The 11,795-nt window shown below is 49.7% G+C and overlaps 1 protein-coding gene across 3 annotated transcripts in view; it reads right to left on the reverse strand.

The window, feature by feature from the left end:
* TSC22D3 (TSC22 domain family member 3) overlaps nt 1-10,414 on the reverse strand; it is a 64,091-nt gene extending 53,677 nt beyond the window's left edge. Inside the window, exons 1-2 of one of the 3 annotated variants that reach the window (XM_061136028.1) lie at nt 10,263-10,414; nt 8,863-9,288 (exon numbers count right to left, since the gene is read on the reverse strand). In XM_061136028.1, coding sequence (XP_060992011.1) covers nt 8,863-9,182 — 320 coding nt within the window. In that variant the 5' untranslated portion in view covers nt 9,183-9,288; nt 10,263-10,414. Of the gene's footprint in view, nt 1-8,862; nt 9,289-9,567; nt 9,680-9,937; nt 10,107-10,262 lie in introns of those variants that run through there. The other 2 variants (XM_061136027.1, XM_061136030.1) reach the window with 2 other exon arrangements.
* Between the last annotated feature and the right edge of the window lie 1,381 nt (nt 10,415-11,795).

Raw genomic sequence — 11,795 nt, forward strand, 5'->3', positions numbered from 1 at the left:
AGTGAGAGGCTGGAGGCCTGGGAGGGGCCTCAAGAAGGGGGAATCCTGCACCTCCGCCTCAGTTTCTGCCCCCAACTGTCACTGGATTCGGGGAACTTGGGGTGTCCAGCTCTCCTGAGCCCTGAGATGGTGGTCCTGGGCTTGTCTGAGAGTTGCATACAAATCACACCTGTCAGTAATTCCCATGCTATCTTTTGACTTTACCTCCTTGTTTCTTCCTCCTTTCCTTGGACAGGAGGGCAGTGTCCCCCACTACACTCAGCCTGTGAGGCATTTACCTACTGGCAACACAGTGTGACACGCTGGGTGGAGACAAGGAAAGAGAAGAGGACCTATTGGTTTAGACATAAACTTTGAGCCAGTGGACTATTAGATTGATGGGGCTATTCTGTGTTGTAGATATTCACGTGAGTTTATTAGAGAAATATGTCATAGAATTTAGCAAGTCCCGTTTCACTGGGGGCTCAGTTGCACCAAACCAGCAATGCCATTTTCTGAAAGAGCTAGAAAGTGAACTAGGTATCACTGTGAATTCAGGCCAGCCTGGGGACTTTGAGACTGTGAAGAACGGACTGGGAATTGGATTGGGCCTCCCAGCTTCTACTAAATCCATCTCCCTAAAGTCCCCAGAACAGTACCTGACCCAACAAAAGGAAGAACTTCTGACACCTGTTCTGCACCCCTACCCCCGATACACCAGGCTGACTTCAGCACTGTACCATCAGGTGACAGCAGGAGATGCCACCCCCTCAAGAACACCCCAAACCATGCTTAAGCCCAAAGCAGCTCACCTGCCTGCTTACATGTGCTGCAGAGTGTGGGGGCCTCAGGGGGGAATCACCTTCACTGCCTGGCACTTGCCTCTGAGCAGACTCTTGGCCTGACACTAGGCAGGGAAGGCTTTTCCTTTGGAAGTGTAGTGAGCTCTACTTAGACCCTCAGCAGGCTTCTGAATGCCTGGCCCCAGGGAAGCCTGCAACTGAGCAAGCAGAAGCTTGATGCCTCAGTAACCTGGCTCTGTTACATAATGCACTATGAGAGATATGAGTCAGGGACCTCAGGCTGGCCCAGGCCCAGCCTAGCCTGGGAGTGAGGCTAAAAGGGAGGTGTGTGTTTGTGTGTGGGGGGAGGGGGGGTAAGCCAGGAAGGAGCTGCTGGAACCACTTCCCTTCCTCTCACTTCTCACCCCCTTCTTCCTCAGGGATAGCTATAGCCAATCGCTGGCCTACAAAGCTCGGAGTGGGAATCCCGGCCAGACCTTGAGCTGTGAGCAGCTGCTCTCCATCTCCCCTGAAGAGAAGACAAGAGGAAGTAGGCTGAATACCCAAGGCTGTTTCGTGAGTAAATTCTTCCTTCTAGGAAGGATGGGGAAGGTCCCTCTGGGGCTTTGTCCACAGGCAGGGGCCTGATTTCAGGCTGGGCCTATTTGAGGAAAGTGGTTCCCAGGGGAGGAAGGCTGATCGCATGCCTGTGGCATCACTGACCAAGCAGCTTAGGGCTCTGGTTTCCCCTCGGGCTAGTGCTGCACAATGGGAAGCCTCCCAGTCAGTCTCCGTGCTGGCTGGGATCTCACACCTCGCAAACTGTTTCCCATAGGGCAACAGCCACTTTGGGGCAGAGATTTCCAGGTAGAAGGTACAAGTGAATTAGCTTTGCCCCATGAAAAGACTCCCTCCTGCCCAGATTAGCATTTGTAAAAGCTTATTTTCTAGACTCCTCCCATCTTATCCCCACTCTGACTCCTTAGCTAAGCTGGACTTTGGCATGGGTATGTGGTGGCTTCCATAAGCCATTTCCCCACACTGACTCCTCATCAAACCTGCTTTGAGGCTGAGATCTAGCCTTCAGCCTTCACAGAGAACCTATTAGTCCACAGGGTCCTGCTCTGCCAAACCTGTGGTCCCAAGCGAAGCCCTAACCCTTGTCCCATTATTGCAGGCAATGGGACAGCACATGTCCTGGGCCATTATTGCCTTCTTCATCTAAAAGAGAAATTTAGTCTTTTTTGACCTCTGTGGTCAAGGAATGCTCTCCCTTGAGTGCACTGAGCACACTGAGTGCCCCACCAAATGGGTCCAAGCTTCAGGCCCACTCAGCACACTGGCTTCTCCAGGGCTCGCAAGACTACTGCATGACACCAACCAATTTGTTATGTAAACCCAGCCAGTCATGGCAGATTATGGCTCTGTGGTTATCTTGAGGGATCCCTTACACAAGAGGAGAAAGTTCAGGTAAGAGCATAATTGTGATGAGCAAACACGGCACAATGGCTACCACCAAGGTAAAGACATGGCTGACCTTATTCCTCTCAACCAGCCCACAAAGCACAGGCAAATGCTCTGCTAGGCTCCACCACTCAGGGGACCCAGAGACCCTGGCAGCCTTGGCCAGACACATCCATCTCCATTTACCCAGACTTCCTGGCCTTTGGGACCTGTTATGGAAAGGAGCCAAAGCTCTACCTGGAATTGAGAGCTTGTTAGTTTATCTGGAAGTGCAAATATAAGCAGGATTGTTAACCTTCTCTTCAGGCGAGGAGGGAAAATAAGGTCACCCTGAAAAGAGTTATTTTCTGAGGTGTGGGCTCACATGGGCCCATTCCTGGCAAGACTGAGGAGGAGGCTGCTGCTGCTGCTAAGTCACGTCAGTCGTGTCCGACTCTGTGTGACCCCATAGATGGCAGCCCACCAGGCTCTTGTCCCTGGGATTCTCCAGGCAAGAATACTGGAGTGGGTTGCCATTTCCTTCTCCAGAGGAGGAGGAGGAGGTGGAATTTGTGTTCTGTTCTTGTCACTTTTCTTAAGAGCACGAACCTTCCATCCAGACCTCTTGAGCTCCGTGCTGCCCAGAGCCCCACATTGCAGCAGGCCTTTCAAGGACTCTGGCCCCATCTCTCTGCTTCTCTTCTCCAACTCAGCTTTCATAGGTTCCATTCCCATAGAACCGTATTCCCAATGAGCTGTCACCCCCGAAGGAAGTTCTGATAAACAAACCACACAAAGTAGTCAATGGTGAGTAAAACATTTACATGTTACTCTCTTAAAAAGGAAACCTTGGGTAGCAAACCTGGGTAGACCCTGCCCATTCATGACAGAGACACACTCAAACTTTTTCCAGTCCCTAATTCATGAGCATCCTGAAAGCACATCATTTCCCTCATAAAACTTCTATAATTTGGTTAAACTTCTTAGCTTTCTTTCATTGTAATCACTAGCACTAGCAGTTGACTCTGCGAGGGAGGTCTTCTCCCCAAAGAAATAGACATTTGCTCTTTTCATGGGCATTACTACACTTGAATGAATTGACTATGAGAAAAGGACCACAGAATAGGGCTGAAAAGTAGGTCTGGGCAACTCCACTCCTAGGTAGAGACCCAAAAGAATTGAAAGAAGGGGCTCAAAAAGATACTTGGACACCAATGTCCAAAGCAGCATACTTCACCAGAGCAAGCAGGTGGAAACAACCCAAGTTTGTGAACAGGTGAATTGGATGAATGAAAATGGGGTGTATCCATCAAAGGAATGTCATTCACTCATAAACAGAAGTGCTGATAAATGGATAGAGCTTGAAAACATTACCTCAAGTGAATGAAGGCCACATTTTGTATAATTCTACTCATAGAAAATAATCTCAAATAGGCAAATTCCTGAGATAGAACAGAGGTTACCAAGGACTGGAGGGAGAGGAGAACAGGGAGTTACTGCTTCATGAAGTGAAGAGTTAGTCATTCAGTCGTGCTACCTCATGGACTGTAGTCCACCAGGCTCCTCTGTCCATGGAATCCTCCAGGCAAGAATACTGGAGTGGGTAGCCATTTCCTTCTCCAGGGGATCTTCTGGACCCAGGGATCAAATCCGGGTCTCCTGCATTACAGGCAGATTCTTTACCACCTGAGCCACCAGGGAAGGTACTAAATAGGTACAGAGTTTCTATTTGGGATGGTGCCAAAGTTCTGGAATGGGTAATATTGCTGACTGCACCATTGTGAATATACTTAATACCACTGACTTGCACACTCAAAAATGGTTAAAATGACAAATTTTATGTTATAAATATTTTACTGGTATATACGCATATACCTAATATATACATATATAACATACACTCACATATGTAGTATATATAATAGTTGCTGGTAGAGCAGTAGGGTCACTCACCACCCAAAGCCTCTGAGCACATGGAATTCACATCTGTGTCTCAGCAAAAAGACAGTTTCTAACACATCAGGGCTCTCATGAAGTATATAAACCATGAATGTTAAGTCTGCAAATGCATTTGTGTTTTCAACAGAGAATGTGTCTTAATTCAATGTGCCTATTCTTTGTCAGATCACTAGGCACTCAGGAAAAAGTTATTTTTAATTACCCTGGGCTAGGAAAGGACTTTCAGAGCTTGATACCAAAAGCAAAACTCACAAAGGCAAAGAATAACAGACTTAAGCACATAGAAACTCAAAACCTTTTCCCAGCAAAGTACACTATCCTCAAAATCAAATGGCAAAATTAGTTGACAAAAGGTTGCAATCTCTAAATCAGAATTTCTTGTGGTGTGGCCCAAATACCGCTGTACTATGGAATAGGAACTTTAGATGACAAGGACAGAAAATTGATCTTAGAGTATAAAATTAAGCACTACAGCAGGCAGGTGGGAGAGTTTTGCCTCCCAAATCCTCTATGTCCTCAGAAATCAGGTTCAGGAATATACATTTATGAAATCATTACTTTGAAGACTCAGAGAAGCACAAATAATTTTTATGCAAATTTTTCTTGGAAGCCTGATCTCTGAATCCACATCTTTCCCTTTACTACTATATAGCACATCAATAGGGAAGGTTAAAAGAATTAACACATGTAAAACAACTAGAAATCTTGCTATTATTATTTCTGTGCATCTAAGTGGGGACCAGTTGTTGCCAGCGCAGAAGCTTAAAGGTAGACTCTGAGGGCTCTCAGAGCTGCAAGAGAACTCAGATTCAAAGTAGCTCAAATCACACTGGCTGGAGTGCTGGGAAGCTGAAGAATAGAGCTGATTAAGTAGGATTGGATAAAATCTTAGAAATAAATTTGAGATTACAACAATGACAACAACAGAATATGGCAAAAGCTCCCCTTTCAGCTTGCTATACTTTACTGATCAGAGAATTTGTTGTTGTTTAGTCACTAAGTTGTGTCTGACTCTTTTGTGACCTCATGGACTGTAGCCTGCCAGGCTCCTCTGTCCATGGGATTCTCCAGTCAAGAATACTGGAGTGGGTTGCCACTTCCTTCTCCAGGGGATCTTCCCAACCCAGGAAATGAACCCGTGTCTCCGGCACTGGCAGGTGAATTCTTCACCAGTGAGCCACCACAGAAGCCCAGATCAGAGAATTAAGGCCCCTCAAATTTCAACTTTGCAAATTTTTTATTAAGCTGCATTTCAATTGAAAAAAAATTAGCTCTTTGCCCAGAATATTCTGTCTCTTAGGTTTTCCAGTTTTAGAAGCATTTAAAAATAATACAGTATAGTCCCCTAATAATAGATTGACCAATCATCCCAGTTTCCCTGGGACTGTCCCTGTCTGAGCACTGAAAGTCCTGTGTTGGTGGAAAGTCCTGGGATGATTGGTCACCTGTCCTAATTAGGACATTTTAACCATTTGATTAGTTTATGGGCTAATATTTGCCTCTGTTTAACAATTCTTCCTTCATCGACAATTCTTTAGCGTCCTACTGATCTCAGGTGGAGTCTTGGCTCTGCTCTTCATTGTAAGGCATCGAAGAAGTTATTTAATTTCTCCAGCCTTAATTTCCTTCATTAAAAATGAAGAATGGTGATAACAGTACCCATTTCATTGGGTTGGTGTAAAATTAAATGAGGCTATGCAGATATAATGCTTAGCACATGCTGTAAACACTCAGTAGATGTTTAGCTATTAATCTATTATAGCTATTAGTTACCTAACACAAGATTGAAGGGCTGGTGTGTAAAACACATCTCCCCCCACAAGTAGTTTAGAGGGACTATTTACATACCAATGAGCTACATGCCCATTACCACTGATTCTTATGTACACCACTGCTCATCAGGGCTTCTACCAGGCTATCAGAGTTACTGCATGTGGTTCATACCAAAAAAAATCATATTTAAACCCTTATAAGAATTTTTCAAGAGTCAATTAAAGTTGTAAAATCTTTACATAGGACCACACCAACAATTAAGCAGTCATCTAGCCAAAAAAAAAAAAAAACCTTTACTGAATACTGGCAGTATAATTAGAAGCCAAGGAAAAGCTAAGTAAGTGGAAAACACACCCTACCCTCAAATTGCTTACACTCTTGTGTTCCAAGGAAACCAGCTGAGAGTCAGGGACAGGTCAAAGCAGAAACCAGATAGAAATCAAGAATCTGCCCTATGCTTCCTCCCAAGAATATAGGAGCCCTTGCAGCTGGGGAGTGGGCTATAGGAGGAAAGGCAGAAAGAGTCGCTTCTCCAGAAGAGATGGCCATGCAGGAGACAAGTTAGAGGAAAAAGACACTCAGGCAGGAATCTGAAGTATCAAATAATCAAATGGAAGAGAAGTAACAATGATAGCTGTGGTATGAAGCTAGAAAACCAGGGAATAAATGAAGTAGGAAGAGGAAATTTTCACTCAGAAGACTGTCCAGCCTAGATTTTGGAAAAACCCCATGACCAGCAATAATGGCCTCCTACTTTGCCAATGAGCGTGTCATTGTAGGCAAACTTTCAACCAAATTCAGAATCTCCAGTCTCTAAGGTCCCAGTTGTGAAGGAAAGTGACAGAACGCTTTGTCTTTCTGGAACTGTTAAAGTGGTTACCACAGGACCCTGTCACTCCCCAGCCTGAGGGCTTGAGTTGCTCTGTTCATAGGAGGGGAGGCAGGGTGCTCAGAGACAACTTCCCAATGATATGCCCTGCTCCTTCCACCAAAGCCCTCAGCCCCCCAACCCAACCTGGTAGCATTTCCAGGCTTTGCCAAGAACCAAGAGGTGTTAACAGAGTAGGTGACAAAGGAGGTCTTGCCATTTTCAAGAAACCCAGACCACCAGAAAGCCTCCCAAGGTGTGGCAGAAGTGAACACTTTGATTTCAGACTTTCAGCCTCACATCCCACTCACTTAGGTCTGACCCTCCTAGGCCTCCAACCTAGGACCCAGAGCTGAGGAAGTATCCCCTCTTATGTTTTATCAGGCCATTTTGGAGCAGATTCTCTCCCAGTTGAAAGAGTGCAAGTGCTATGAGCCCTCTTTTCAGGTGTCACTGCCATCCATCCCCCGCTACCTACAGCCCTAAGCTCAGCAGACTATTAGGAACCTGTTAGGGCTTTCGCTCGGCAGGGTTGCAGTGGCTGTGGTCTGAATACACTTGTAGTAATCTTTCACCAAAAATGAAGATTCCCTGGAAACTCGGCCTGGTTTCTTAGAGACAATGAGATAAATTGATGCCTAAAGTGAAATAATAGATGAGAAAGGGCTTTGATGGTGTGGAAAATGCCTGCAAATACAACCTGTTATAATAATGCTAACGAAGTCAGCAGCCTTGCTTGTACCCTGCTGGAACTTCTGGAATTGTGGAGGCTAACCTGGGCTGAGCACTAAGTGAGGTAGTTCTTGCCTAGCATGATGGCTTTTAAAATTTCCTATTTGTGTCTCACCGACAAACCATCACATTATTCAACTACTCTGTGGGAGCCCAAAATTACTTATTACCTTGTCTGAGCACATTACCTGCCCATGACTTGGAATCCCAGAAATAAAAGGAAGCTTAGAGACCAGAGAGGTCAAGCAACTTGCTCAGGGTTACACAGGGAACTAGACACACAACTTGTACTACAACCGAGGTCTTCCACAGAGGGTTTCTCTTTCTCTTACATAACCTGTGACCTTGAGGAAGAAGAAAATCCACCCACCCACCCCCACATGCACACGCACACACACACCCCAGTGCCTCGTCCCTATGGCTCTAAGAACACTAAACCCACAGCTGAGTTTCTTCAAGTTGCCTCTCCTGCCTCAAAATTGCTGCAGTTGTCTCCCCAAGACCGGCTCTTACCAGAGTGCCTCAGACTGGAAGACTGCAGCCACCTTTGGTCTTCCCATTGTGTTTTTCTCCTCCACTCTCCCTTCCTTGCCCTTCAGCAGGATTTCTAGAAAGTCTGACCTGCACTCCAACACAAGCTTGCCATGACATGGACTCATCCACCCTCCTGTCTGGGATGCTCTTTGGGGCTGCTTTTAGCTGTCACTGGAAATGGAAGGCTGTGATCCATGGTGGATCATGGATGGGGAGAGGTCCCCCTATTCAGAGTTTCAAGAAATTCTCACAGGTCTCTAATTTTTCTTATTCCCCACCCTCCCCCACACCAGTAGCAGCTGAATCTGTTGGGACAATTTGCTTGCCCCCATTCTCAGTCAGGGCCACTCAGTAATTTAAAAGCCCTTGCAATTTCCACCCAAGTTTGCCTGTTTGGAAATGGACTTTTGATAAGCGTGGAACTCAGGTCCCAAGAGCATCCCATGGCAGACTTTCCAAAGTGGCGGTAGAAATGTAGGCATTTGGGTAGAAAGTGCCGCCGGCTATCCCCAAAGCATCTACCGCTCTGTCGCTCTGTCCATCTGTCCATCTTCTGGGCTCCAGCATTTCCCCAGGAAAGCCTCCGCAGGCACCTTTGCAAACAGGGCTCCCACCTGCCAGGCCTCCCCTCAGCCACACAGGAATCCAGGTAGCCTCCCGGGTCGGATTGTGGCGGTCCCAGGCGCCCAAACCTCCAGGGCCCCTCTCGGCCTTCCAGAGGGGCGCATTCAGCCCAGGCAGGTGCGAGGCAGCCGGGACCAGGTGCCCACCCGCGCGCGCCCCGCCACCCACCTGTGGAAGAAGAGCAGAATGGAAAGCATGGTCTGGTCGATGTTGCGGTTGCAGATGCCCTCGTTGATCAGGTAGCAGGGGTCCCGCAGCACGGGCTCTAGCGAATCCTGCCGCATTATGCTATTGAGCTTGTCGGTGTTGAGGTTCTCGAAGACCAGCTTCTCCTGCAGCTGCCGAAAGTTGCTCACGGTGGGGCTGCCCGAGTTGTTGTTGTCCCCGCCGTTGTCGCGCTGGAGCCCGCTCCGGTGGGCCAGGTCCAGGCAGCAGTTGCAGCAGTCGAGGCCGACAGGTGAGCGGCAGTCGGACTTGGGCTGGGCCATGTTCTCCGGCTCGGGGGCCGCCTGGCCCGCGAGGTCAGGGGCTCCCGGCAGGTGCGCGCCCGCCGGGCCAGCCGGAGGAGACTCCAGGGTGTCTGGGACAGACAAGCTGAGAGAAGAGTTGGAAATAAGCGTCGAGAGCCGGCCACCCTCGGCTCGGCCCCCTTCTGGCTGCGCTGCTCGGGGTGCGAATAGAAACAGCTGGACAAACAGCTCTGAGCGGATCCTTCGGGCTCACTTCCTCCTCTTCCTCCTCCTCTCCGCCCCCCTCCTCTTCCTCCGCCTCTCCAGGCCAGGGCCGCCCCCCCACCCCCACCCCGAGGTGCCACACGCGGCCCCCTCGCCGTCCCAAGTTTCCCAAGTGTGAGAGCTGGGGCCGGGGGTGGACCTGGGGCAGCAGGAAGGGCGGGCGGCGGGGCCGACAGAGAGCCGGGGCGCGCCCTCGCTCCCTCCCTCCCGGGTTCCCTCCCTCGCCAGCTCGGGGACTCTCCGGCTCTCGGGCTCTCCGGGGCTGCGCCGGCGGAGCGGTGGCAGAAGCCGAGCGCGAGTGAGCGAGGGAGCCGCGCGTCCGGGAGTCAGCGCGGGGCCGTGACAGCATGCAAATGACCCGCCGGGGGGCCGACCGACCACGAGGGGCCGCCGCCGCTTCGCCCGCGCGCGCCCGGGAGCCGGCGGCGCGGTACTGTCCCCCTCCCCCGCCCTGCTCCCACCGGGCTTCCGCCCCCATCTCGCCCCAGCACCCGCAGGGCCAACCGCACCTTCCGTCGCGCTCCCAGGAGCCCGGCCCCGCTCGGCCTCCCTCCGTGAGCCCCGCCGCGCTTCGGCTCGGGCTGTCTCGCTGCTTCTGGCGCATCGTGGGCCAGGAATCCCCGAGAGCTGCCGCGCCACCCCCGGTCTCTAGCTCAGCGGGCGGACCAATGTGCCTGGTCCCACCGCGGACGGGTCCCCCTACAGGAGAGACGCCGCCTTCGAGAAGCGGGGTGGGGGTGGGGTGGGTGCAGAGAGCGCGTGGCCCCTGCTGGGTGTCCGAGGGCGCTGTGCGCGCCTCAGGGGTAACCGACACGCGCCTGCAACAAAACTCACAGAAGCACGCTCAACCGCTCCTCGGTTTCTGTCCGTTTCTTCTCCCTTCATTCCTTTCCTCCTTTCCCCTCAATTGCTCCCTCCTGTGTCTTCCCTGAACCCCATCTGAGATGGTCTCTGCTCCGGCTTCCCGGAATGCCAGTCGGTTAGCAGTTCTCCCTCTGTCTGCACGCGCCGCCACCGCCCCCCCCCCCCCCCCACCCCGCGCCTTGCTTCTCTTTGCCCTTCTTCTTCCATTCTTTCTCTCATATTTATTTTTCTGTTCCTTTCCCTCTCTTTCTCTCATTTATTTTTCTGTTCTTTTTTTCCTCTTTCTTTACTCCTTTCGGCCCTTTCTTTTCTTTCTTTCTTTCCTTTTTTTCCCTTTCCTGTATTTCCCTATTTACCATTTTTCTCTGCCATCCCTCTTTTACTCCTCTCGGTTTCTTTCTTTCTCCTTTCCTTTCCTTCATTTTATTCCCCCCATGCTCCCCTCACTTCCACACCCCCTCATTCTCCTAAGTTTTGTCTTGTCTTCCCTATTTCACTTAGCTTCCACAATTTGTCCAAACTTGCAGTTTTTTGATCCCCACCTACCACCTTAGGTGATCTCTATCCTTACCTTTTGGAGGGGTGTGGTGATTGGTTGTTCATGGACACTGCGGAGTGTCCTGAAACCTTGGCCTGAGGGGAATGTGCCCCTGGATCCGAGCTGATGTGAAAGGGCAGATTTGTGGAAAGCAAGCAGGTCGAACCCCAGCCACGGGTGTGTAAGTGGTAGTGTTCCGAAGTGTCTCAGGACTTGGAGACTTGGAATAGTTTGTATACATAGAATTCAGTAATTATTGGTTTCTGAGAAAAATTCAAAATATTCCTCATGTTCAGTTTTCACTTAAATGGATTTCAGTTTGTCAGCACTTCCCCACCCTTCTTTCAACTCGCTTTCACAAGGCCATGGCCCTTGCTATAGACCAGTACATACTGCCATCTTGTGTTCACAGAGCAGAACATTGCTTGCCTGAGTCAGATCTTGGCGGAGACACTAGAGGTGCCCCCTAGTGGGATTCACGCTGCACTGGTCCTGAGACCACGAGATAAAAGGAGGCAGATCCTCCAAGCTAAGAGGGCTCGTTGGCCAGGCTGTACATCTGGACACCAATCAGGGCACAGCCACTCTCTTTCTAGCGCCGTTCCACTTATCTGAGTCTCTGGAGATCGGGCTTTCATAGATTTAACATTCCCTCTGTGTGCCACAACTATCACCCCCATGATGAGGAGCAAAGGACAGCTAACAAACTCCTGTTTCCAAGGCTCTGTAGATCTTACAAGGGGCCCGGCAATTTTCAGAAATGGAAGGAGGACAGTACTCTCTCTGCTGTAGGACGCAGAAAGCCAAAACCGATCTATATCCCTGCCTCCTGACAGGATCCCAAGATAAGACACAAAAGAGGGGTTGCAAGGTCACTGACCCAGCCAGCAAAGCTGAGGGTATGTTCCCTGTGTTCTCACAGACTGTAGAAGACTGTTTATCTCAAAAAAGCCAGTCATTTAGAT

Source organism: Dama dama, chromosome X (assembly GCF_033118175.1).
Source record: "Dama dama isolate Ldn47 chromosome X, ASM3311817v1, whole genome shotgun sequence".
Lineage (NCBI taxonomy): Eukaryota > Metazoa > Chordata > Mammalia > Artiodactyla > Cervidae > Dama > Dama dama.